The sequence below is a fragment of the Eucalyptus grandis genome, chromosome 9 (assembly GCF_016545825.1).
Source record: "Eucalyptus grandis isolate ANBG69807.140 chromosome 9, ASM1654582v1, whole genome shotgun sequence".
Lineage (NCBI taxonomy): Eukaryota > Viridiplantae > Streptophyta > Magnoliopsida > Myrtales > Myrtaceae > Eucalyptus > Eucalyptus grandis.
This window is the reverse complement of record NC_052620.1, coordinates 28,969,736-28,994,420: the sequence shown is the minus strand read 5'-3', so window position 1 is coordinate 28,994,420 and position 24,685 is coordinate 28,969,736. Positions and strand designations below refer to the sequence as shown.

At 37.2% G+C, this 24,685-nt stretch overlaps 1 protein-coding gene, 1 non-coding gene and 1 pseudogene across 8 annotated transcripts; 1 reads left to right on the top strand and 2 right to left on the bottom strand.

Moving 5' to 3' along the window:
* Positions 1 to 5,702, bottom strand: LOC120288019 (general transcription factor 3C polypeptide 5-like). Of its 7 annotated transcripts, none has more exons than XM_039301260.1 (16): positions 5,414 to 5,702; positions 4,909 to 5,116; positions 4,609 to 4,762; positions 4,227 to 4,521; positions 4,011 to 4,103; positions 3,806 to 3,896; positions 3,102 to 3,168; positions 2,938 to 2,980; positions 2,533 to 2,704; positions 2,316 to 2,423; positions 1,683 to 1,751; positions 1,341 to 1,479; positions 920 to 1,118; positions 689 to 777; positions 530 to 569; positions 1 to 393 (listed from the first exon to the last, which is right to left on the bottom strand). In XM_039301260.1, exons 3-16 carry the CDS (start codon positions 4,741 to 4,743, stop codon positions 221 to 223), a joined length of 1,713 nt encoding a protein of 570 aa, XP_039157194.1. In that variant the 5' UTR covers positions 4,744 to 4,762; positions 4,909 to 5,116; positions 5,414 to 5,702; the 3' UTR covers positions 1 to 220. The 7 variants fall into 7 exon arrangements, with proteins under 7 accessions (XP_039157194.1, XP_039157195.1, XP_039157193.1 ...); XM_039301261.1 differs by lacking the exon at positions 5,414 to 5,702 and adding an exon at positions 5,259 to 5,405; XM_039301259.1 differs by lacking the exon at positions 4,909 to 5,116.
* A 12,803-nt stretch (positions 5,703 to 18,505) lies between these two features.
* On the top strand, positions 18,506 to 21,425 carry LOC104420496 (annotated as a pseudogene).
* A 2,661-nt stretch (positions 21,426 to 24,086) lies between these two features.
* LOC120288638 lies at positions 24,087 to 24,193 on the bottom strand. Its single transcript, XR_005546741.1, has one exon. It is a non-coding gene; the product is annotated as a small nucleolar RNA R71 (small nucleolar RNA).
* Between the last annotated feature and the right edge of the window lie 492 nt (positions 24,194 to 24,685).

Here is a 24,685-nt window from a genome sequence, read left to right as displayed (position 1 = left end):
GAAAAGGAAGGTAATAACTTTTCATTATATAACCACAAAAATGCGACTAAAATCATATGTACAAGACGTTTTTGGTCACCTCATTAACATTACACGGCTAGCTTCCTAGTGATGATAGCCGCTAGGTGGTCAATAAATTATGATCACAGTAAAATAAGAACATGGCTGGGAAAAGAAGAACAATATAAGGATTAACCTCTACATCCAAAAGTTGTAGACCTTAATCTTCATCTTCATAATCATCAGAGTAATTCTCCTCACTTTCTTGCTCATATATCTGAAACTCTCCATCGCTCCCATCGGCATTTTGTGGGTCAAAACCATGCTCCGTGGATGGAAAACTGCCAAAGAGCTCCTGCAAGTAGGTTCTAGAGATGTTTTCCATAGGTGCATCTAGCAATATATAGGAAATTGACTGGTTACTGGTCTGTATTAGCAAACATTAACTGAAACTCGTGTCTGAATAAAATGGGCAGCTGTTGAACTTTCATGAACGCTGGTTTTGGATTTGAATATAAACCAAGGATACAAGGAAATGACTGCAGAGATATATCACCCTCCTCAGCCACCTAGAAAGTGGAAAACACAAATTCAATTAGTTAGGAATTGAACAAAATGTAAGAGAGACCGAAAGGGATGTTTAATTCGCGAAAAAAGAAAGTTGAACAAGTTTGAAAGAATCACTTACTGCATATGCATCGACTTCTTCTTCTCTAGCATCATCAATCTCTTCTTCCTCTTCATCGTTATCAGTATCTATTACTGGATTCTCTTCACCTGAAGATTACCATCCATCATTCCAAGTGAAAACTTAAACAAGAGTTTCGTCGCTCTTTTAAACGAGCTTCACAGAAATAACGTTGCGGAGGGAAAAGGCAACATCAAAGAGTAAATATGAGGATGGAAAATTGATTGCGACCTTTGTCTTGTTGGTCTTTCTTTTTATCAATCTTCATGGTGTTGTCAAGAAACCGCATCTTTTTGGACTTCTCAAAACGTTCTGAAGCTAGTTTCAAAAAGCTCTCCGCACCCAGTTTTGGGTACACAGACAAGACTCTCATCATAATACGTTGTCTCAAGCTATCAAGCAGAGGTTCCGAGAACCACCCTGTTTTAAACTGCAAAGGACAGAACAATGGAATTTGCCTCAAACACAATCCAACAAAGACAGAACTGTTTTATTTAGATATTACAACTGTGTCTTAGTGTTGCGTAGATGGAATTGTGGGCAGAGCATAAAGAAGGAGAAGGAGAAGCCAGACCACGAATGTGAGAGAAGGGGTCAAGGCAAGATGATCAGCCAGTTCACATATATCCAGAATAACTAAAAATATGCTAACCGTGCAAATACTCTTGCCTGGGGGATTCCTTATCTCTTGTTGAATGTATTCATCAACAAGTTCACACAGTTGCAACGATACATGGTTCTTGCGAGGAAAAACACGGAAACTGCATATATCCTCCCAGCTAGGCTCCAACCTATAGACAAAAGAAGGGAGAGAAAGAGATCACTAGCAGTTAGAAGTCGGTTCAACAAAATTAAATGCCAAGAGTACGTGAAACAGGTTAGTATCCTATATAACAACACTTTCTACCTAGGCAGTTCAACATTACTGCTGCAGAGTCGATAACAGCAACAGAATTTGCTAGAGTGACCAAAAGGGGCTGTAAAAAGAACTTACTCATCATTTGCTGTTAAATCATAATTACTTTGCAATGGTTGTGGCACTCGAAAATCAATTCCTTGATATCTGTTTTGTCAGCATAAGAAAATAATACCATTATAACTAATGACATCTAACTAGGAGATTTGTCATGGCACCGACAACAAAAATCACTGCGAGAATCAAACTAGAAACTACACAACACGAATAGTTCAAAATTGACATGAATTGAGATGATTTTACTTATTCTAATAAAAAATATTTGTAAACATGTTTAAACATTTTGGTGATGGTACAAGAAACTGACAAGAATACGATGATGCGAAAAAAATTGTCACCCCTACTTCCAATTGCTATCGCTACTTGTACATAGAATATGTAGTGTCCAAAGAAACTTTAAGTCTATCCTCTCTCCTCCCAACCCCTTATGTTTCTATCACTAGAAGCATAGGAACAGAAAACAGACTAAACATATCGACCCATGTTTTTAACTGACCTATTTCACCCTAAATTCCTCAATGGTTTCACTTTGCATAGACACTCAAGAACATAGTAGAAGAACAATGTGAACAGAGAACGATCACAACAAAAGAAGAATGATGAGAATAGAAAAGGATCAAAACAAAGGATTTGTTTTAAGAGAAACCTCACATGCGAGAATCAGGATCTTCACGAGGATCATATCCTTTCCTTATCCAGAACTTCACAAATGGCCCATTATTGAAATAGTATGCCACATTTGTGAGAAGGCTACAAGACCTGACATATTAAAGGAAATTATTTGACGTTGATCTGACAGAAGAATAATCAAGATTATCGCACACTAGAATTTGAAGACACATCTCAAAATAAGAAGAATGCTGACTACCTTTTGAGCAAAAGAACTCCAAAGTCCAGACCTTTATCTAGCAATCTTTGATAAAGAGAATTCTTGGGCCATATGGGCCGCTCCTCAAACAATTTAGACACAGCCATTTGCCTCTCCCACTCATCTGATCCTTGGATTAGTCGCTCCTCCCAATTTATTATCTTTGGGATCTGTATGGATGATTAAGTGAAACAGATATAGAACAAACATAATCTGCTTGCTGCGTATGACCATGTTAAGTATAACTAAGAAAGAAGCACAAGTAATTTGGCATACTGAGATGGGCAGGTCATGTTCAAGACTCATTAAAGATTACGAGATTGCCACATCACTCAGTATACCAAGTCTGGAAACCATCTTAGTCTACCCAATCACCAGCATCATTCAACTAAAAATTTAGGATATCTTTGACCTTGAAATCAAGTGCCAGACTGTTCTCCACAAAAACCTGCAAAAGAAGGAATGCACGCTCCTTAAGATTGTTGTACAGATATAATTCTTTTACTTTACTGTCTTCCCAAATGAATCTTTTCAGATGGTATTAGTGAGATTAGGCCTCCAAAGTAAACCTCAACATGCTCAGCAGCTGTATCCTGTTTCCTTTTTAAATTTGAAGTGGCCGGGGGACGACTTAACCTGAAAAAATGGTGACAATGTTTAAAAAAGGAGGATGGCTCTTGATGATTTTCTACTTATCCATAGAATATAACGAATCATTCTCAAAGTCTAAATTGACCCTGTAAGAATTTACAGTTCCTTTGTTATTAATTATCATTTCTTATCGCCATTTAGTATGGGCCATCCTTCAAAGCATGAACTCATGCTCCCACATGTCCTTGTTGCCCTCTTGTCTCTTATTTCTTTCATTACCTCATAATATTAACCACTTTACTTCTATTACTGCACTTCATTCAGGGGCAATGACAACCGTAATGCCTACACTGGATGCGATTCCAACTCTATCTAATTGGTTTTGAATGTCAAACATTAAGTGGTTTTTCCAACTACACTTATGATTAGATTTAGGCATCAATTAAACCCAGTCTACAACTTCATTAAGCAAATGAATTCTTCTTCTGCTATATTGATGTGATTATGTGTACTTTGCTATGATATTTCCAGTTGAATTGATAGAAAGTACCACTATCAATCACTCAAAGGCATGATTCAAAGAGCCAAAAAAAGGGATAAATTGAGAGCCAATTCCAAATATAGCATCATAAAGAAGTAGGTCAATCAGTAGATATGACAGAAAAGGAGCAGCGAATCGTACGCTAAAGTTGTTGGGACATCCTTGGATGAGAAGAGTGGGGGAACGATCATCATTACATCCTCACTTTCGACACTTGTAAGAGCATCCTTTGCTATATAGACCACCGTGGAAAGGAAAATGAGAAAATTATGGATAGTAATATTAAAGGAAAAAAGTTATCCTATTGACACGATAGGTGATATTAGAAACGTGAGAAAGATTTTACCAAAGGGAGGCGCCTCCACTTCTCCAGTTTTTTTCTTTTTCCTTCGAGCATTATCAGCATGAACAGCAACAACATGTTGATAATCAGCCATCCCTTTTCAAAATTTGTTGGCAACTACTAGTTATAAAATCATCCATCAAGTACCCTAGTCTATATAATAGTTTGTAAAGAATGAATTGACAAAAGGATGCAAATGAGTTTCGATTAGCTTCTAACCTTGAAAAACATATGCCTCGGAGACACGAGCAGCGATATCAGCACATAGTTGCGTTTGATCCTCTTCTTTATTGGCACCAGAAGAACTAGTGCATTGATCTCCTTCCAGACTCATTCCAGTATTGCTGACAGCACTATGATCTTGAGTAAGTGAAGGGTTAGCACGTATCTTGCTCCTTTTTGATATTCTCAACAGGAAATTATTGCATCGGCGAAGCTCCCCAAAAGTAGGATGGCAAAATGGGTCTTCAGGCCGGAAACGAAGTTCCATTTTGTTTGAACTGGAGCTGCGTGCCTGCAAAGTTCAAGCTTCCAGTTGACATATATGGCCCCAGAAACCTCAAAATGACCCTACTAAGAATGCAAGTGATTGAGGCAACACCTTCAAAATCCCTTCACTTCCGCCAAGAGTCTCGATAGCCCGTGAGGCAGAGGAAGGATAACCCGGATAGTGGACCACAAATGTCTTAGTGCTTGGCAAACATCCAGAAATGGCTCCATCCTTTATTTCTACCATTGTTTGCTGAGTAGAGTAACTAGGAAAATAGAATGTAATAAGAGAAGATATCAGAGAGAAAAAGAGAGAAACTCTACCCATATTCCAACTAGCTTAAAAATCAATCTCTAATTTCAGGGACTAGAGTAGAGGTTTCAGCTGAAGTATACAACTGCACAGACTTACGCATAGGAATTAATTATCTAAAGCGAATCAGCACCTCGTTGAGGAATTTCACCGAACAGGTGGTGGGCGATAGAGGAAGACAGACAACGCACAGAGAGGCAATAAGCATGGAGGAATCCCAGGCAACTGACATTTTAGTTTTTCTCATACATGCTGTATATTAAATTGGAACTTTATCCTGTACATCTCAACATCCATTCATGCCAACCTACGTGAAAACAAAACAAAAAAAAGGAATAAAACCCAATGCCAAGCAGACTGAAACCAATCTCAAAGGCGCAAGCTTTAACACTACAGCATAATGTCAAGAAACAGGAGCGCAGATCAATTCAGCACAAGAGCGAAATCACCCCAACGCGACGACCCAAGAAGCAACACAAGCAAGGGATGTCTAGGCATATCAAGAACACTCTTAAACCTCTCTTAGACAGAGGGTTTGATCAGTTCTTGGACCGAAAGCGGCAGATAAATGAGAACTTGGAGAACATCATGCGCCTTTGCTTACACGCATGAAGAAAGGAAAGGGACCGGGGGATTGTCGTGGAGTAGCAGTGCGACAAAACGAGGCGTGCGAGGTGGCTTCAAGTCCGAGCAGGCGAGTACGATGTTGGTAGTCTGGGATTGAAATTACAAGAAGTAGCTTCTTTGATGCCACTGTTCCAAAACTTTAGAGAAAAATTAGGATGGTCGGTCCGGTCCTCATCCAGGAATCAGGAATGCAATCGAGTAGAGTCGGTTCCCATCCTATGGAATTGGGAATTAGCCCACTTGACTCCGCGGCCGGTTTGGTTCTCATACCCCTACAATTTCAAGGTAAACATAAAAAGGAATTGGAAAGCTCCCACCGGCTATCCAAAAAAAAAAAAAAAATCCGCAACTCACCAACAATCAATAGAGGATCACACCACCCATCGTGGCGGCGTGGATGGTAGGGCTCTGGACTCCATCGCGGATTCGAATGCTGGTGATCTTACCCGGGTGCGTGGGTGGTGGTCTGCGTTGCCTCCCCAGGGTTTACCCCGCTGCCGGCCGTGCGCGCGGTTCCCCGGGTCAAAAAAAAAAAAAAAAAAAAAAAAAAAAGAGGATCACGGCCATGAGGAAGCAAATTTGCATATATAAGAATGAGTGGTCCTGTACTAATCTAATTCCGGGATTAGACTTAGACTGATGCACTCTCCTAATTAAGGTATATGACGATTTTAATGCAAGTTTTAAAATTAGTCTCGATTGTACTCTAATCTTGAAGTAATGGGATCTTTTCTGTTTTTGTTTATTTTGTTATAAAAAGTCATGACACATAGTAAAGTGAATCATTTATGACATGGTATTATGACGAGCGATGATTTATTGAGACTTTAATTCTGTTTTTCCTCTTGGCCGAAAAATTTATATATGTATGGATCCATTGGATTGAGCTTAGTTTAAATGATTAGCAAAATATGTGGTTGGGGAAAAAAAATCTAGGTTCCATGAAATGAAATTACTTAGAATGAGAATTCACTTGGCCTTATCTCTAAAATTAATGCTTCATGGTACCTCTTCTAATCCTTAATTTTGCCATGTTAGTGTTGCATTATCTTGTTGAACAACTAGTGGCAAGCACATATGAGTACATCCATATGCACATATTATCGGTTAGATATGATTTACTTAATAAATTCCCACAATGATTGCTTCAACTGATAAAGTTCCTTAATTTGACGTGGTATTTGGAATGTGAGAAACTCTTTAATGAATGAATCAATATGAAATGGGTTGGGCCAAGGCGGGCCAGGCCAACTTGTCCCACTGTAAGCCGCAACCCTAGGCCTTGCTGGTGTGACATGACTGGTCATGCCGTGCCTGGTCTCTCTGGATAACTAAGGATTTTCCCATGTTATTAGTAATTATTAACCAAAAAACTGGTCATCATGTGCTTGCCACTAGTTGTTCAGCAAGATAATGCAACACTAACATGGCAAAAAACTGGTCGTCACTATCTCGAGTCATTCGTGGCCACGCTTAGTGAATTTTTGTATGACAAACGTTGACTTTTCGTTAACTAGCTTTTTAGCCATGTGATTGGTAATTTTTTACTAGAACAAGCAACAACTTTCATGTTATTACATGTTAATAGTGATTTTGTAGGTAGACATGAATTCAAACATATAATTAAAGGTTTGTTTGTTTGAGAAAAAAAATATTTTTTGGGAAATTGTTTTCTAGCTTTTTGGAATTTGGATGGCAAAAAACATATTAATCAACGGGAAAATGTTTTCGAGAAACTGAAAACAATAAACTTTTCCCTTTTAGAGAAAAGAGAATCACTTTTCCTATATCATCAAACAAATGAAAGGTAAACATTTTTTTTTTTTGAAAAATGATTTTTCATGCAAATTTTTTTATCATTAAGTTTTCAACAAAATGAAAGCATCTTAATTTTTTCTTATCCAGTTCATAATCTCTTATACAGAAAATTGTGAAAATTTTATATATTAAGAAACATATGAAATTGTGTATCGGTGAAATGTACTAGAGCAAAAAGTATTTAACTATAGATCTCCCATTGGTAAAATTAAAAAAAAAATGATTAGTAATTTTTCTATAATGAAGCATTACAGACAAGATTTCGGTGGTGACCGAACATGGCGTGAGATTTAAATTTGCCCTCTTTAAATTCCTCATGAGCTAATCACCGGATTCGCCTGGCCAACCTTCCAACATGGAAGGGGGAGGTGAGGGTTCAAATCCTCACCTTCTCGGGGGGGATGGGGGTGGGGACGCGTAAGTTTCAAGAGTGGGTTTCAACTCCCACGCCCTGCAAGAGGCAGAGCAAAAGTCTGAGAGTGAGTGTAGAGTAGGAATAGCGTAGGACTGAACAAAAAAAAAAAAATTCCTCATGAGCTAATTGAAAATCTAATAGGGAATGATAATCTAATTTAAAAGGGGTAATTGCACACGTCAATCATAAAAGATCATGTACCAAATATAATTTGTGAAAGGAAAGTACCAGACGAATAAATTGCTAATCTAACAAAACTTATAAGTTAGTAAGATACTTGTCATACGTAAAGACAAATCTACTGAAGTATGTTACTCCTACCATATAAATTGCATTATAACGTAGAAATTTTGTTCGAAACATATTCTCTAGCTATAAGCCGCTCTTTATTGAATTCTCATAGAATAAAACTAATTTAAGGTGCATTTGTTTCACGAAAAATAAACGATTTACAATATATATATATATATATATATATATATATTTTAAAAGTGATCATTAGTATTGCTTAATAAATGAACAAAAAATTTATTCATTGTCCATGAATATATTTAGACATAATTTCTTGTTAATAATAAAAATTCTTTTTATTGACTAATTATTTCAAGCGATATGAATGATATTTTTTATGAAGCTTTTTTCAAATTATTCATTTTTTGTGAAATAAATAAAACTTTAAACACAGTTACTTCGAGGATATGAAGCATGCAGCTTGACTTGATGATATGAAGCATGCAGCTTGACTTGATCAAGCACACACAAACACATAGATATAACTTGCAGAGCTAAAGTTTGAAGATGAAATTTTTCTATAAATTTATAAATTGCATGCTTTATTCAAAAACCACCCGAAATAAAACGTAATTACTTCTTAAAGAACAAGATATTGTCATAGAATTTGGAAAAAAAGAAGAAGGTATATCACACGAAATCCTGTCAACACTCGGCATTATCACTTGCAAAGTCGCAAAAACAACAACAACAACATATTTTCAACTAATGACAGTGGGATAATTGAGTAGGAACAAATTGATCTCGTCGTCATAGATAGAGGAATCGTTGTCGAATTAAACCCCTTGAAAAAGAATAAAAGTCACTTAGAAAAGTTATCTAGTAAGGATGCATTTTGTAGGTGATCATTCAGCACTAAACAATCTCAAAAGCAAACAGTGGATTGTATATACTACTGTAGGGATATCTTCGAGTTTCAATCCTTCAACAGGAATAATTTTTTGTAACATTAACGTAGTGTCAGTTTCTCAAGCCTCACAAAAATACTATAATTTTTAGTAAGATATTTATAAACCCACCCTCTTCCTCAATCACAAAACCTACCACCTCAATGGTAACATCGCGGTCTTCCACAAGATCATGATTCGTTACCAAAGCCAACACCAAGTTACTATGGAGATAAAAAAAGGATTTTATCATGAAAACCCAAAATTTTTTGTGAAAAATATTTTCATAGAAAATTGGCTTGACAATCACATGATTTATCAAAATCCTAAGTTTACCATGAACAAATTTTAGACGAAACCAAGTAAGTTACTTTTAAACACTTCTCATCATTTGAAAATTCAAACAAGATTACCCATTTCATAGTTACAATCCTTCATGTCAATTCACTTGACACGTGGAAGGATTCAAGCCCAATTAACCATCGAGGTACCTTGCCTTCCTACTTATACTTGTTGGGATTACCAATAGGTATGGTGAAATGTCTTTTTTTGTTAAAATGATGAAGATCGCCGTACTTGGCTTTTATACTTTAGAATAGATTTCCCTATTGCACAATTACCTTTTTGTTTTGGACAATGGTGGGATCATTTTGAACCTGTCATTGTAATATTACTTAAAAAATTCAAAAACAACCTAAAAGTTTTCCATACCCGTTCAAACCCACATCTCATGAATCAAAATTTTAAAATCTCATGCATTTTTTCATTAATTTTAGAATTTCTTGGATTATGACCTGAAAATTCGATTTCAATCACTAAATTCATCACTCCCATGTCCCATATCTAGTTAGACAATTCAAACCAAATAGTGCGACAATTTTGAATTCACTGATATTTTCCTCGAACAATAGTCCTAAACTGGTTGAATCGGAAAAATCCATTAAATGTCAAATCACTAATTGATCAAAAATTTGCTTCATTTTTTCAACAAAAATCATTGGCCCAAGTCCAAGTAATAGCAATTCAATCACTTGATCAATATCTTGTTACATTGCAAAAAATCAGGTCAGAAATCAAATCCATAGGTTCTTTCAGTGAATCCCATCACAATGGCAACACTAATGAGAATGGTTGCTACGAAATTGACTTGTTAGATGAGGATGGAGACAAATGAAAGAACTTGCACAAAATCACAAGGAAATCTCCAAAAGAAGACAAGTGCGTGCATAAAATCACCAGAGGATCACCAAAAAAGCCAAGGTGTAAAATTTCTTTTATTGTTCACTCTAGACAAAAGTGACCGAAAGACATTATAAAAGGAAAACAAGGAAAAGAAAAAAAAGCAAGGCCTTCAGACTGCCTAAGTTCAAGCTTTCTCTTGATCTTTCGAGTGCTCTCAAGCTTTCCTTCTGGATGTTGTATAATATTCGTGGGTTCATTATCGTGAACAACTATTTGGGTAACTTGGTTGTCTAGTTCCCATCATTTTGGTAAAACTATGTCACTCTAATTTATTGACCTGGTAATGATTTTATTAGTTCTAGTGCTGTTAGCTTGAAGTAGGAGGATTTCTCCTTTTGGACTATGTTTGAAAGTTTTGATTCCAAATGCAAAAAGCATAGCTTTGTAATGAATTCCATGGACAAGGGCTAAGGGAATAAATCATTCTGCTATCTTCTAATTATGCGTTTTGAGTTTGAGAGTTAAAGATTTTATAATATTTTGATTTTTGAGTGATACTGAAAAATTAGGCTAAACAATTAAAATGAATTGGGCCATTATAAAGGCTTGTTTCTACGGTTCCTAAGATGGATTCTTCGAAGTTTAATAGTCATGAATCTTAAGACTTGAAGAATAAAAATATTTAAATCTTTCTTAGTAAGGGTTTAATACCCACTTGGACCAATTATATTTTTGCATGTGTTTATTAAGGGAATCTTGGTTTGAAAGTGCAATCGTTTCAAAAGGTCTTGAAAGAGGCATATCTCTTTTTTCAATTATGATTACGTAATCCAATTTTTTCAAAAGCTTATAATTTGATTGTTGAAATATTTAATCAAGTTGGACTTTAGGAATCGTCCCATTTTCTATGTTTATATCTTTTCTATGTATAGGACCTTGATTTGAAGATATTATTGATATAAAACTAGAGAAAGAAGTTGATTTTTTTAATAAATTCATTTTAACAAGTTTGTTTTACACTACGTAGGTTTTCAACTAGAGCTGACCAACGGTCTCACTACACCTACGGAGGTTTATTGCCAGACCACTATTGATTAAACAAACCTCACTTAAGATAAGTATGAGTCAAACTCGACAAATCTATTAAAAAGAATGTTTTAAGTTAATCAATATTTCCCCCTAGATTTAACACCACATAACCCTCAAGGTTTGAGGATCTATATAAAGAAAAGAAGTTAGCAAAGAAGATTTTCAATACATCTTTTAGAAAATTGAGTGGTAATTATTTGCTAATTTAATTGTCTATGTTTATTATTTTTACAATAAAAGTGAAAGAGTTCGATGACTTCTATATCTGAAATATAGTTAATGTAATCAGTGAACTTCATTGGTTAAATTTACGTGTTTTGTATAAACAAATAAAATGAAACATTCACATGGGCGGTAGTCCGCACTCAAAAGGGGTATGGTGAAAAATAATTAAATTTACATGGTGACCTCACGCAAGGGCAGTAGTCTCCACTCGAGCAGAGATCCTATTGATAAACAAACTAAGGGAAAAGTTAAATGTGAGTTGCCTCTGCAGGGGCAGTAGTCTGCACTAAACTGGAGATCTCACTTATATGTAAATAAACTAATAGAACTTAAATTATAGAATAATTATGCCAACCAAACTTTGGTTTGTAATTTCATTAAGAGGTAAAGAATACTTATAAATAAAGTGGTACAAGTGATTAGGGGATGTTTACAGATTGAGAAGTGAATACAAATGTTTCAAATTATTGGAGAGTGATTTTGGGTGTTCTTCTAGAGTGAAGAAGTGAAGGGAAGAAGATGAAAGTTGAAGAGGAAAGTAAAAGAAGGAAAGATGGAGAGTACTTAAAGAAGCAAGAGAATATTTGATTTCTAATATAAAATAGAAAATTCAAAATAACTTAAAATTATTGTTTTCATTTGTTTCGATTTGCAATAGGTTTTCGAAATCTTAGTTAAAAATTAGATTTGTTATTTGCTTTTCATGAAAAGGTACCAATTGAAGTTGGGGGTTGAGCCAACTATTTAATGAAACGATATTGAACATAGTTCCCATCTTTTCTCAAGAAACAAGTGGGCTATTTCTTTATAAAATTATTCTCAATTTCAAATGTGAAATTCAACTGAGATCTCTCCGTTAGCCGGGGGAAGAATTCATCCGAATCATAATTTTTTAGGGACATATCGAAAGAGAATTGGATTTGTTTGTGTATAATTGTATTTATATTTATTACATATCTTGGATATATTAGTACAATCTATTAATTAATAAATTTTTATTAAGTAACGATGGAAGGGATTAAAAATAAATAGAATAGAAAAAATTCAAGAAGTGACAAATTATAATAAAAAAACGTAAATGATAATCAAGTAGAAGACCCCAAATTTACAATGTACAAATTCAAACTTGAAAATAAGTTTTCTAATTCTCGAAGGAGGGGTGTGGACACCAAAAACTGACCAACTTTTTGGTTATTTTTCGCAAGCATTAGACTTAAATAATAGTAGAATTTGGTCAACAATGAACAAAACAATTGACAAATTAAAGAGAGACGATAACACGCTAAGGAAGTCATTGACAACATCAATCATCAAAAAGAGTTTTTATCAAGATTTGGTTCAACAAACCAGAAGCCAGGTGTAGAAACGGGGGACGGTGAGGGCCGTCAATGGTGTCCCCTATTCGGCTCAGGGGCGAGGAATGAGAGGCGAGCTCTATAGATCGGACTAGGTCTAGTCGCCTTGCGTTCCTCCAAGCTAGAATCCTTGGAGTTGTGATGTGCTCGAGAGAAGACAAACAAGACTCAAGCTCAAGGCTTACCTCGGATGCAACTTGGGGAAAACAAGGACAACGGGCCTGAGGGTGCGTTCGGGAGCCGTTGAGCGAGCTTTGGGCGTGGCTGGACAGTCGGAGGACTCCTTTTTCCGGGCTCTCCCTCTCTTAATTGCTTTCTCCTTTCAGATCTCTCCCCTTCTCGGTCTCTCTCCCCCTTGGACTCTTGCTAGAGAATCTCCCCTCTCTCTCGCCTCTCTCCTTTTTAACAGCTAGTGATGGGTTTTTATATTTGATGGGCCAACTTAAGCCCGTCTTCCCATATTGGGCCAAGACCCAGCCCGTAAGTGAAGGGCCCATAAAAGAATGCAGTTAATGTAATATATAAAAAAGTAAAAAGGGGGATATCTGTATAGTTGCTTTTTCAGAGAGAGAAATACATTTTCTCCACTTTCCCCCTTGAAGCAGTAAACTCCTCTCGACGAATGGAACCTAGGGCTTCAAAGGATTCCTAAAATAAAAAAATAAAAAAACTGTACTTAATATGTGGCAAACAAGATATGTTCAACTCCGTGATATGCCTTCGATTAGTGTAACATGTTTCCGGGCACTTTTCTGCTTTCATTTTTCGATATTCGATCGTTTGAGTATTGGATTGATTTTTTAAGGAATTTGTTTCCCAACATTGGTATCAGAGCAATGCTATTCATGTTTCCCAATCACTTTTGATGTTTATAAATTGCTTTTGGTCGAAATTTTGAGAAACGGTGCCGTCGAACGCTCAGGGATGGAAATCTCGACACCCCTGTATTGTTCACCCCCCTTTTTGATTTTCCGTAAATCAAAACTTGTTTTTGATAGTGCGGGGTTGTAGTTCTCGTTGAGATGAGAAAATAACGAGTGGCTTGCCGCCGGACGCGCGCCGAAGAAACGGCCTTGTCGGCGCATGTGAGCCAAGTGTGGGGGTAATCGCCTGCGTGTGCACCACACATGCCAGTTGACGTCATCGTGACGTTAGTCGCAGTTGCCCATGCACGCGTAAGGCACGTGCCGGTGATGTCACAATGACGTCACTTAGCCGGGTCGTTAGTTTGACTCGACCCAACCCGGTCTCTATTGACTATTGACTTCTTGACCGTTGACCGTTGACTTGTTAAACCCCCCCACACACACACACACACACACACATGAAGAATTTGTTTCTTTTTCAATTAAGTCTCTATGGATTATAAGTAATCCATATTTGTCATTTGTTGCAGGAACAATGCCTCCCCTTCGTAAATGTATACCTATTCACGCACAGTCGGAAAGTCAAAAGATGAGGCTTTCAAGGATAATAACTGAGTTGATTTGATTATCGATGGGAAAATGGTGATTTAATTGAACATGTTCTTGAGGTCAATAAGAAGATACAATAAGTCATTTGAAAGGGTTTGTCGCAACCTCTTTTTTGGTGCTCGATTAAGGATGGGCGCTTGCGGAGGTTAATGGCTCGGCTAGGTCTATTAGGCTTAGCCCGGGCTCTTCCAAGCCCACCAATTCACGACTTATGGTTCCAATTTTTAACCTATAAATTAATTTTGAAAATGAGTCGCCACTAATCAATTTGGGATGGGTCGATTAGAAACCCAAGCATAATATTGTGAGGAATATTAGCTCTGTGCAACTAGAGAAATTAAGATAAGGGATTTGATTACATTAGTTAATCACTAATGCTCTTTCGGTACCTAATCTTGTTTAAACCCTAAGGCTTTCTGGATTTTCAAGGGATTTTCTATGCATTTGTGGAGGAAAACATATTTTTTTGGTCGTTTTCTATTTTTTGGACCTAAAAGCATTTTTTTTAATTTTTGATCCTTTTTAAAATCATTTTTTTGGCTTTTTTCTTATTTTTTTTGGAAAATTATGAGATTTTTTGATTTCTTTTTTGATTTATGAAAATAATTTATTTTTTTGATTTTTTGATTAAATTATTGTTTTATTATTATAATATAATATAAAAAGCGACCCGGTCGATTCCCGAGTTGGGACCGACCCAAGTTGTCCACCCAAGGCACGGACGAGCCTACAACAAGGGCCCAACCTGAGATTCTTTTTTTCTTTTTAAAACACAAACCGAGCCCAAACCATATTGACCCATCCTCATTTTGAAAAAGTTCTGGCCCAAGAATTAGCCGGCCCACACGCGCATACTGATGAGGAACCCATTTAGCAAGTCTTATGTTGACCCACATCGTAGTAGTACACTTGGTATACGTAAAAACTATATTAGGCAATACAACCTCCTCATAATCATACTCAATGTCTACAAGGGCTCCAAAAAGCGGTGGTGGGGGGTGGCACTTCTACATGTCTAAAAGATAAAGGAATGACCTGAAGCCTAGCAAGTGAAATCTCTAAATTTAAAATAGGGGTTCAATTTCGCACCCACCCTAGCATAACACTCACAAACAATCGGAGCAACATAATCAAGACATAAGCATACACCATACCTTCTTTATAAGTATCTCACACGAATGCATGGTTATTACCTACTCAATGCACACGTATGACATATAATTTTTTGATGCATCAATATCACTTGGATCTTTATCAACATGCATATATGTATATTATTGAGCATGCCTCATCTTATTTACCTCATCTCTCAAACACTCCCAGGGCATCTCGACACGTGGGACATCTCAACGTCATATCACCCTGCTGTCATGTTTTGTTGTAAAAAATTTAGGGAATTTATAACTTCATGTGGATAAGTGTTCTAGACGATAAGGGGTAGTGAATAGCACAACTTGTTGTAACCATTGTTATATATTTTATTCAATTCCAAAATTGTAACTGTTGACTATGGGTCATAAATATATGGGTTATAAATAGCCACACCTTATTCTTGGAAAAATTGTTCAGAAAGTCATAAATTTATTGTACATTGGCTTTAGCCTTAAACCTTTTAATTGTGCTAATTTAGTCCAAAAACCTCTTAATAATTTGCCAATTCAGTTTTAAAATTTTCAATTATGCCATTTAGTCCAAAACCCTTTAACAATTTACTAATTTATTCCTAAACCTTTTAATGCATTGCCGATGTTGTCTTCTCGACTAATTTTAGCCAAAAATTATTAATGTAGTGATCTAGTGAACGTTGAACATCCTACATGGCGTAGCCTGGGCTAACATGGACAATTTTTGATTTTTTTTTTAGATAGGAAAACCAAGAAAAGAAATGAAAAAAATAATAAAAATAATAAAAATTGATATATATATATATTTTTTTTTAAAATTTACAAATCATTCATGCTAGTGCCAGCTGCACCATGTAGGAAGACTAACATTGACTAGATCGCCATGTCAGCGATTCACGGTCAAAATTGGCTAGAAGAACTGTTATTTGTAAGAAGCTTAAGATTAAATTAGTAAATTGTCAAAAGGTTGGGACTAAATTGATACAATTAAAAGGTTTCAGACTGAATTGACTATTTTACAATAAGTTTAATGCTAAATTAACATAATTGAAAGATTTATGATTGAATTGGCTACTGTACAATAGGTGTAAGGCTTTTTGACAATTCCCCTCCCATTCTTTGTAAATCTTGATCAATCAATTAAAGAACTCAATGTTCTTGCAAATTTATCTTTATTTTTACTATTATGCAACTTATATTTTCCGCTATATAGATATCTTTCAATTTTTATACTTTAATTGTAGTTTACAGATATTTGTCAGTGATTAAATTCCAATGTTGTATCTTTGTCACCACACTTTGTTGTCAATTAAATTATGGCAAAGCTTCTTATGTCATCATATCGTTGATTAAATTCCGTAAAAGTGTATATATTTCTTGTGTTCCATTGATGCAACATTTGTCTGGAATCACCACAAAACTTGTGTTCGCTTAATAAAAATTGAAGATGAATTTTGATGAAAGATATTTTGTCGATGATCCAATTTTGATGAAAGAAAGGGGCAATGAGATTAATTAAAAAAGAAAAACTACACTCTTCGTCTCCTTCTCTTCTGTATCTCTCAATTTTGTTAAAACTTCACGATTCCTTCATAGTTTTTTGGATCACGTTAAAACTTCATGAGGACGACGAGAGAGTTGAAGCTCATTTTCCTCAATAAGTCTCTGGTTTACGCCAAAAGTCAACGAAAGCAGCAAGAGACTTGAAACTCATTCTACTCCATAACTCTATGGTTCAAGTTAAAGGTGCACAAAAGTAGCGAGAGAGTCAAAGCACTATACTTTTCAGTGTTGCGAAGTTGAATGATCATATTTGCTTCCTTACTAGATTTGGCATTCGCTGGCAGATCTACCGCATTGATGTTACTAGAGTTTGTTCATTTCTTGTTATAGTTGAATGTGTGGATCTAGAATGCTGCAATGAGCTCTTTTGCTATTTCATATTTAGATAGTGCAATAATCATGGATTGATTGATAAAGCTCATTTACGATTTAAGATTTAGATAGTACAATAATCACGATAATTGATGGAAGTTATCTTTGTATGCACATTTGTGTTTTTTTAGCTTTGAACCATGAAAGATTCTTACCATCTCCACTTGTGTATTTTCAGGTTTGCACCAAATAATGTATATAATACAATAAGAAAGTATCTAATTTTATTACTGCTATTAATCAAATAGTGGATAAGATATAGCAAAATATATTATATCATAGTCTATCTGATCCTATTTTGACTGAAACTTGAAATGGCAAAATGCAGCTTTAATGATGGCTATGGTGAGTTTGGGTTGGCTCGATTTTATTAATTTGAGAAGTTAGTTGTTACCAAATGTCCCATGCATTCAATGCAAATTTGAGTCTTGAAAGCAAAAGAAAATCCTAAGGGACGAAAGGACAAGGTGGTCCGATCTTCATTTGGACTATTTACAATCAAGCATGCGGTACCGTTCATCTTATAGCGTGTAAATATGCCTAACTAAAGTAGGAACACGAAAGATTGCTGATATCCAGGTGGTCCATTGGATACAAAATTCGAGATGCAAAGAGAATGACATAAGAGATACTGAAAAACAAGTTGACTTTCGAATGGTTTGGTCTTTGATTACCCCGCAAAGGTTCATGAAACTGACTTCTTCGCACGCCGACAATGTAATCGACCTTTTCATGCAAGTGTTAGAGCCTCTTTTAGCTGTCGTTTTTAAGAACCATCGAATTAAGAAATGTTTGGCGAAAAGATGCTTGCACGGCTAAGATCCATATATGCCGAGCCTCGCGCAATCTCGCCTGAAAATTATAAATCGTTTTTAAGAACCATCGAATTAAGAAATGTTTGGCGAAAAGATGCTTGCACAGGCTAAGATCCATATATGCCAGAGCCTCGCGCAATCTCGCCTGAAAATTATAAATCGTTTTTAAGAACCATTGAATTAAGAAATGTTTGGCGAAAAGATGCTTGCACAGGCTAAGATCCATATATGCTAGAGCCTCGCGCAATCTCGCCTGAAAATTATAAATCGGACACTCGCACTCCTCCCCTTCCCCGCCATGCAAACAAGAGCTTCGATTTTTAGACTACTCCTTTAGATTCTGATTCGTGTTTTTATCCATTCAAGAGGTGCGACTTCGACGTTCCGGCACTTTGTCGTGATTCTCCCGCCATTCCATCCGTACTGAAAATTCCCTCATTTTCGATCTTCACACGAGCATGGGGTTCGGAGAACGGCTCCGACGAGCCCCCGACACCGATGGGGCGCCTGTTCCTCCGAAGGAGATGAACCAGGTGATCTACTGCGCCTTGGCATGAGGCAACCCCTCGATGTGGACGCCCTCAAGTTGGCGATCCGAACTGCCCCATGTTTATGCACCCTGTGTTCGCAGCCTCTTGGTACGGACTCCGCAGGCCGAGAGCACGGAGGAGGACCCACGTGGACATTGACCGCCATGTCATCCTGGTCCACGGCCCCATCGCCGAAGGCCGACGAGGCGGCGGTCAACGAGTACCTCGCCAACCTGTCCACCGACTTGCCGGGGCTCATGGGCGACGACAAGCCCCTATGGGACGTCCACCTCTTGATGGCCCACCGGTGCATGGTGTTACGGATTCACCATGCACTTGGTGACGGGATCTCACGATTTCGTCGTTCTGGGAGGGTCCGGCGGGTGGACGACCTCGAGGCGGTACCGACGATCGGTCCTCCATCATCAACGAGGAGGAGGAGGAGCGACGGTGGCGGCGAGTGGTGGAAGGCAGTAGTGAGGGTGTTGGAGGTGGTGTGGTTCACGGTGGTTTTCGTAGTGGAGCTTGTGCTGAGGATCATGTGGGTGAGCGATCGGACGACGCCGCCGAGTGGTGGCGCAGGGTGGAACTCTGGCCGAGGAAGCTGGCCACGGCGAGGTTTTCGCTGGAGGATATGAAGGTGGTCAAATCAGCAGTCGCTAATGTGGTAAGCTCCATGTGTTTATCACCCAAAAAGAAAAATAGCACCGCTGATTCAATACTTTCCTAATTTGTTCAATCTTCACTTTATACACAATATTTTTTCCAATGTGATCCCCATTAATATTTTTGTTCAAATTAAAATTTTCATTTAAAAAAAAGGTATGACAAGTAGTTGAATGATGATGTAATGGAGCCATTGCGTATTTATAATTTTTTTTAGTAACATAAAACAACCATATTTAAAAGGGTTACTATTACGAAAACTCTAAACGGTATAACTAATTAAATTTACTAAAAAATTAAAACTTTAAACTATGAAAAATTACTCCTAAGTAATTTTTTAACCACCAAAACCCTAAATTGACACATTTGTGATAAATTTACTCTCTGTTAGTTTTCATTAAATTAGATTAATATCAAGAAAAAATCACAAATCGGTATACCCATGACAAACCGAGGATAAAATCAAAAACTAGTATATTCATCAACTGTCACTTATCATTCAACTTAGAAATTTGATAGTAAAATTTAACGGAAACTAATAAAAATAAATTTGTCATGGGCGTAGTAGTTTGAGATTTTATTAATTTGTAGTAAATTTTTTTGTAGGTGTACAAGTTTAAGGTTTTTCGTGGTATTAACCCCATTTAAAATGCAAAAAATAATAAAAGTTGAAGCTTATAAAGAAAGAGCAACAGAAACCGCAGATCCCCAACAGGCGCTGTTGCCGATTTCAGGGGCTGGTTGGGTTCGCTCGAATGACTGCCGGGGTCGACTGATCTTGACAAGTGCTTACCAGGGTTTGCACGACTCTATCGAGCGCGACCAGTACTCCATTCATAGGTCATTTATCTTTAGAGGAAGAATACTACATGCTTTTCTTGTATTTCATGACTACCAATGCATTTTGTTGAAGTCAACTTCCAGATGATGAATATTCCATGCTAATACCAAATGATGATGAATCTCATTCACTGCTCCAAATGCAGACCATTAACGATGTTCTCTTCGGGATCATATCATTGGGCTTGTTCAAATACATGGACCACCAGTCTCCCAATGGTAAAAAACGAATAGCATTTCCGCACATACACTCTGATTTTTGTCGATTCAAAGATGACGAATCTCAGACGACTAAAAATGCTCATTTGCCTTTGTCAGCCGTGCGGGAAGGGACTCGAATAACGGGAGTGGCGATTGTGAACTTGCGAGAACAACAGGGGTTGCAGGCGGGTCTCGCTGCTGTTCCTCACTTCTCTTTTCTTTCATGATCTCACTTCCTTTTTCGCCTTTTAACTGAAGTTGACCGAATCGAGTGTGATGTGGTATTAACCAGGAACTATCCAATTTGATGGAAGGCAACCCGGGACTGAGGTGGGGCAACAAGTTCGGGATTATGCCCCTCCCAGTTCACTACAGCAGAAGCTGTGGCGACCCTCTCGAATACCTGAGAAAAGCTAAGTCGATGGTGGACCGGAAGAAGAAATCCCTGGAGGCTCACTTCTCCTACAAAATCGTGGATATGGCCATGAATTATCTAGGAGCACATGTAAGGATCAGTTTGTGCTTCTACAATTCGAAAAACAGAACGACAATAAGCTGACAAATGCGCAATCTGTCTCTGTTTTTGCTGATGCAGGTCGCAAGCCTGCTCTACTACAGGATCTGCTGCAACACCACGTTCAGCATCTCAAACGTGTTTGGGCCGCAAGAGGAGATCACGTTTGGGGGGAACCCCATCACGTACATAAGGGTGAACGTCTCGAGTTTACCCCACGTAAGGCTCCAAAATACTCGCGCCTCATCGTTTCTCTCTTTTCCTTCTTTTTCTGCGGTATCTAGAATGAAATCTTTATCAGGACTGATGTGGGCTGTTTGAGAGGCGATGCATGCAGGCACTCACGATGCACATGGTGAGCTATGCGGGGAGGGCGGACATGCAATTTCTGGTGGCCAAGGACGTCATCCCCGACCCTGATTTTCTGGCCAAGTGCTTTGAGGATGCTTTACTCGAAATGAAAGCAGCAGCTTCTACAGCCCCGAACTCGAAGAAGTAAACAGGGAAACATTCCTGTGAGGTTAGGAGGGGAAAATCTGTATTTTATTCTTATAGATGTGGGATTATACATGGGATAAAAAGAATTGATCCCATTTATATGATGTTCTATTGGGACAAGAATAACCATTTTAGGCCCTCGATCCGAATTTCGTCTTATGTCTTACTTGATTGATGAAGTTAGTAGGGTGTTGCTTGAGCTCAGGATCCATCCACTCTATGTTGAGCTCCAAGCAATTGAAAAGAGAAATGAAGAGAACAAAGTCGATTGTATGGCAAATAAAGATAGGTACACTAAATTTTAAGATGATGGGACAGGTTTATGTTATTTGAATGTCCATGTCTACCTTTGATCACATCACTTTAACACACAATTTCTCTATCAATCTTGTGCACCTAACATAAAATATTATTGCTCGCCGTATTTAGTTGGCTTAACAGCCGTGCATTGATGATGTACGTCAATCGCTGCATGTATATTTTAATTTTTTTCTGATGTGATTGAATGTAGATAAAAGTGAACATTCAAATAGAAGAAACCTGCCCCATTGTTTTGAAATTTAATGTACCTAGCTTCATTTGTCATCAATCTTGCACGCCTAATATTAGAAATTATCGCTGTCGTATTTAGTTGGTTTACAACAAATGTGCATTGATGATGGATGTCTCAACCACTCTACACATGTTTTTCTTTTTTCCCATATTTTTTTTTAAACAAGCTTTGGCCGTATGTGGCTTCAGAGGGGACTTTGGGTCTTCAATGTTTTTTAGTGAAAATTGTAGTGTTTTGGTAAAATTTTTGTCGATCACTCCAACTCAAAGCTACCACTGGCTAAGCCTAGAGCCCAAGGCAACTCCTCCCAGTTTTGGCTTTGCAGTGTTCTCGAATTTTTTCTTTTTAAGGTCAGCAGATAACATTTTCGAATTCCTATTTCCTATCTTTCCCTTGATTCTACTGTTCTTCGTCTCTCTCAACACCATTCGCTCTTAATTCCGGTCGACGTAAGCCCAAAGGCTATGGTCATTGGGAGACGGTTGACGATTACCAAGATTCGAGTTTGCCGGATTTGGGTTCATTTTCTCCCTTGTTGTTCATCTTCTACCGACATAAATACACTAGAAGTGCCAAAAGTTATACACGGTGCTCATTGTGGTACCAAAAGTTTCTTTTGGATCATGTAAGTGTCACTTTAAAAAAAAAAACGATCACTTAAGTACCAACTTTGATCAATGTTGCCGGAAATTCAACGTGGTCATATTTTATTAATTTTTTTAATTCTACGTGGCTTATTGGCGTGGCCAATCAGCATATAAGACCTAAATGACGCTGTGTAGACAAGTTGACGAGTGATCATTTGAGTGTCAAAAATTATAAATATGGATCAATTGAGTGTTAGTTATTGTTAAAAGTGATTACTTAAGTGTTGGTCGTTAGTTAAAAAAAATCACTTTAGTGCCAATCGTTATTAAAAAGTGATCACTTTAGTGACAATTTCATTTAAAAGGTGATTATTGTGCGACGTCATTTTGACGCCCACGTGGACTGGATTTTTTAAAAGGTGTCAAATCACATGGAAATTTTAATTATAACGGCCATGTAATCAATTTGGTTAGAATATCTCGTCAGAGGCACTTAAGTGATCGTTTTTTCTCCGATTTGGTACTTAAGTGAGTTGGCGAAAACTTTTGGTACCAAAATGAGCGCCATACACAACTTTTAGTACTTTTAGTGTACTTACCCTCTTCTTCCTATCTAATTTCCAGATTCGGTCACTGTTTTGACGGTTCACTTAATGGTTATGCTCTCCTTGCCGACGGTTCCTAGTTGTCAATGAGGGTGGCCAAGGGTCACTAAGGGTCTGGGTTTGAGCGTTTGGGTCATCGATCATGGGTCTTGGTTGCTGAGCATATGGGTTCGTGAGGGTCTAGATTGCCGAGGTCATGCAGCCCTCGGTGTTGTGGCTTCTTCGACAGCTCAATCGTTGCCCAACGCTGATCCGGCCTCTTATATGACTGTAGACCAAGCTCGAATATAAGTACAGCCTTATGCATGTTTCTTTTGCACATGTAATAATTATCAAATAAGTTCATCTTCTAAAACATCATTAATAAGTTCAAGGGCAATGTGAAAAAATTGTTGATAACTCTATAAAATAGAGTTATTTTACCTATTTTAGGAAATAAATAATGCAATATCTATGAGAAAATATTTGGATTTCCTTCTAATTAATCGAATTTTCCTTATTTATACAGCATAATGAGATACGAAGAAGATCTAGCAATCGAACATACATTTATGACAAGTAGCCAACAAGGGAAACTTTATGATTTTGATCTAGAAATTGAACGTACATTTAAAATGCAACAAGAGAATAGAGAAATCATGCCAAGGAGATGATAGACAGTGAGAATGAAAGTCGGTGTAGATGCTTGAGAGATTATGCTATGTCCACAGTTTAGGGCACCACATCAAGCATCAAGAGACCTGTAGTACAAGCAAATTACTTTAAGATCAGGTCATCACTCATTTAGATGCTTCAACAATCAGTGAAATTTAGTGGGCCACCAAGCGATGATCCAAATTCTCACATTGATGCTTTTCTTGAAATTTGTGACATCATTAAATACAATGGAGTTATATATGATGCTATTAGATTGAGATTATTTCCATTCTCTCTTAGAGACAAAGGTAAGTGTTGGCTCTCTTCTTTTTTTGCATAATCGATCACTACGTGGAATGGTATGGCTCAAAAATTTATTGGTAAGTTCTTTCCACCTGTAAAGTTTGCAAAAATGCGTGATGATATTATTAATTTTATGCAAATGAATGATGAATCATTGTATGAAGCATGGGAAAGATTACAGGAGTTTCTTAGGAGATGCCCACATCATGGACTACCCATGTGGATGCAAATACAAACTTTTTATAATGGGTCTAGTACAAATTTCTGTTCTATGATTTATGCAACTGCAGGGGGAATTCTGAATAATAAAAAACCAGAAGAAGCCTTCAATCTATTAGAAGAAATGACATCCAATAGTTATTAGTGGCCTACTAAGAGGCTACCAATGCGAAAAACTAGAGTCCATGAAGTAGATGCTTTCGCTGCAATTGCTACATAATTTGAAACACTCAACTAAAACCTAGATATTTTGGCCATGAAATTCAAAATTTGACATGTGATCACATCACTTTAACACACAATTTCTCTATAAATCTTGCGCACCTAACATAGAAAATTATTGCTCTAGTTGGCTTACAACGGCCGTGCATTGATTATATATATATATATATATTGATGAGACTGAATGTAGATAAAAGTTGACATTCAAAGAGAAGAAACCTACCCCATTGTTTTGAAATTTGATGTACCTAGCTTCATTTGCCG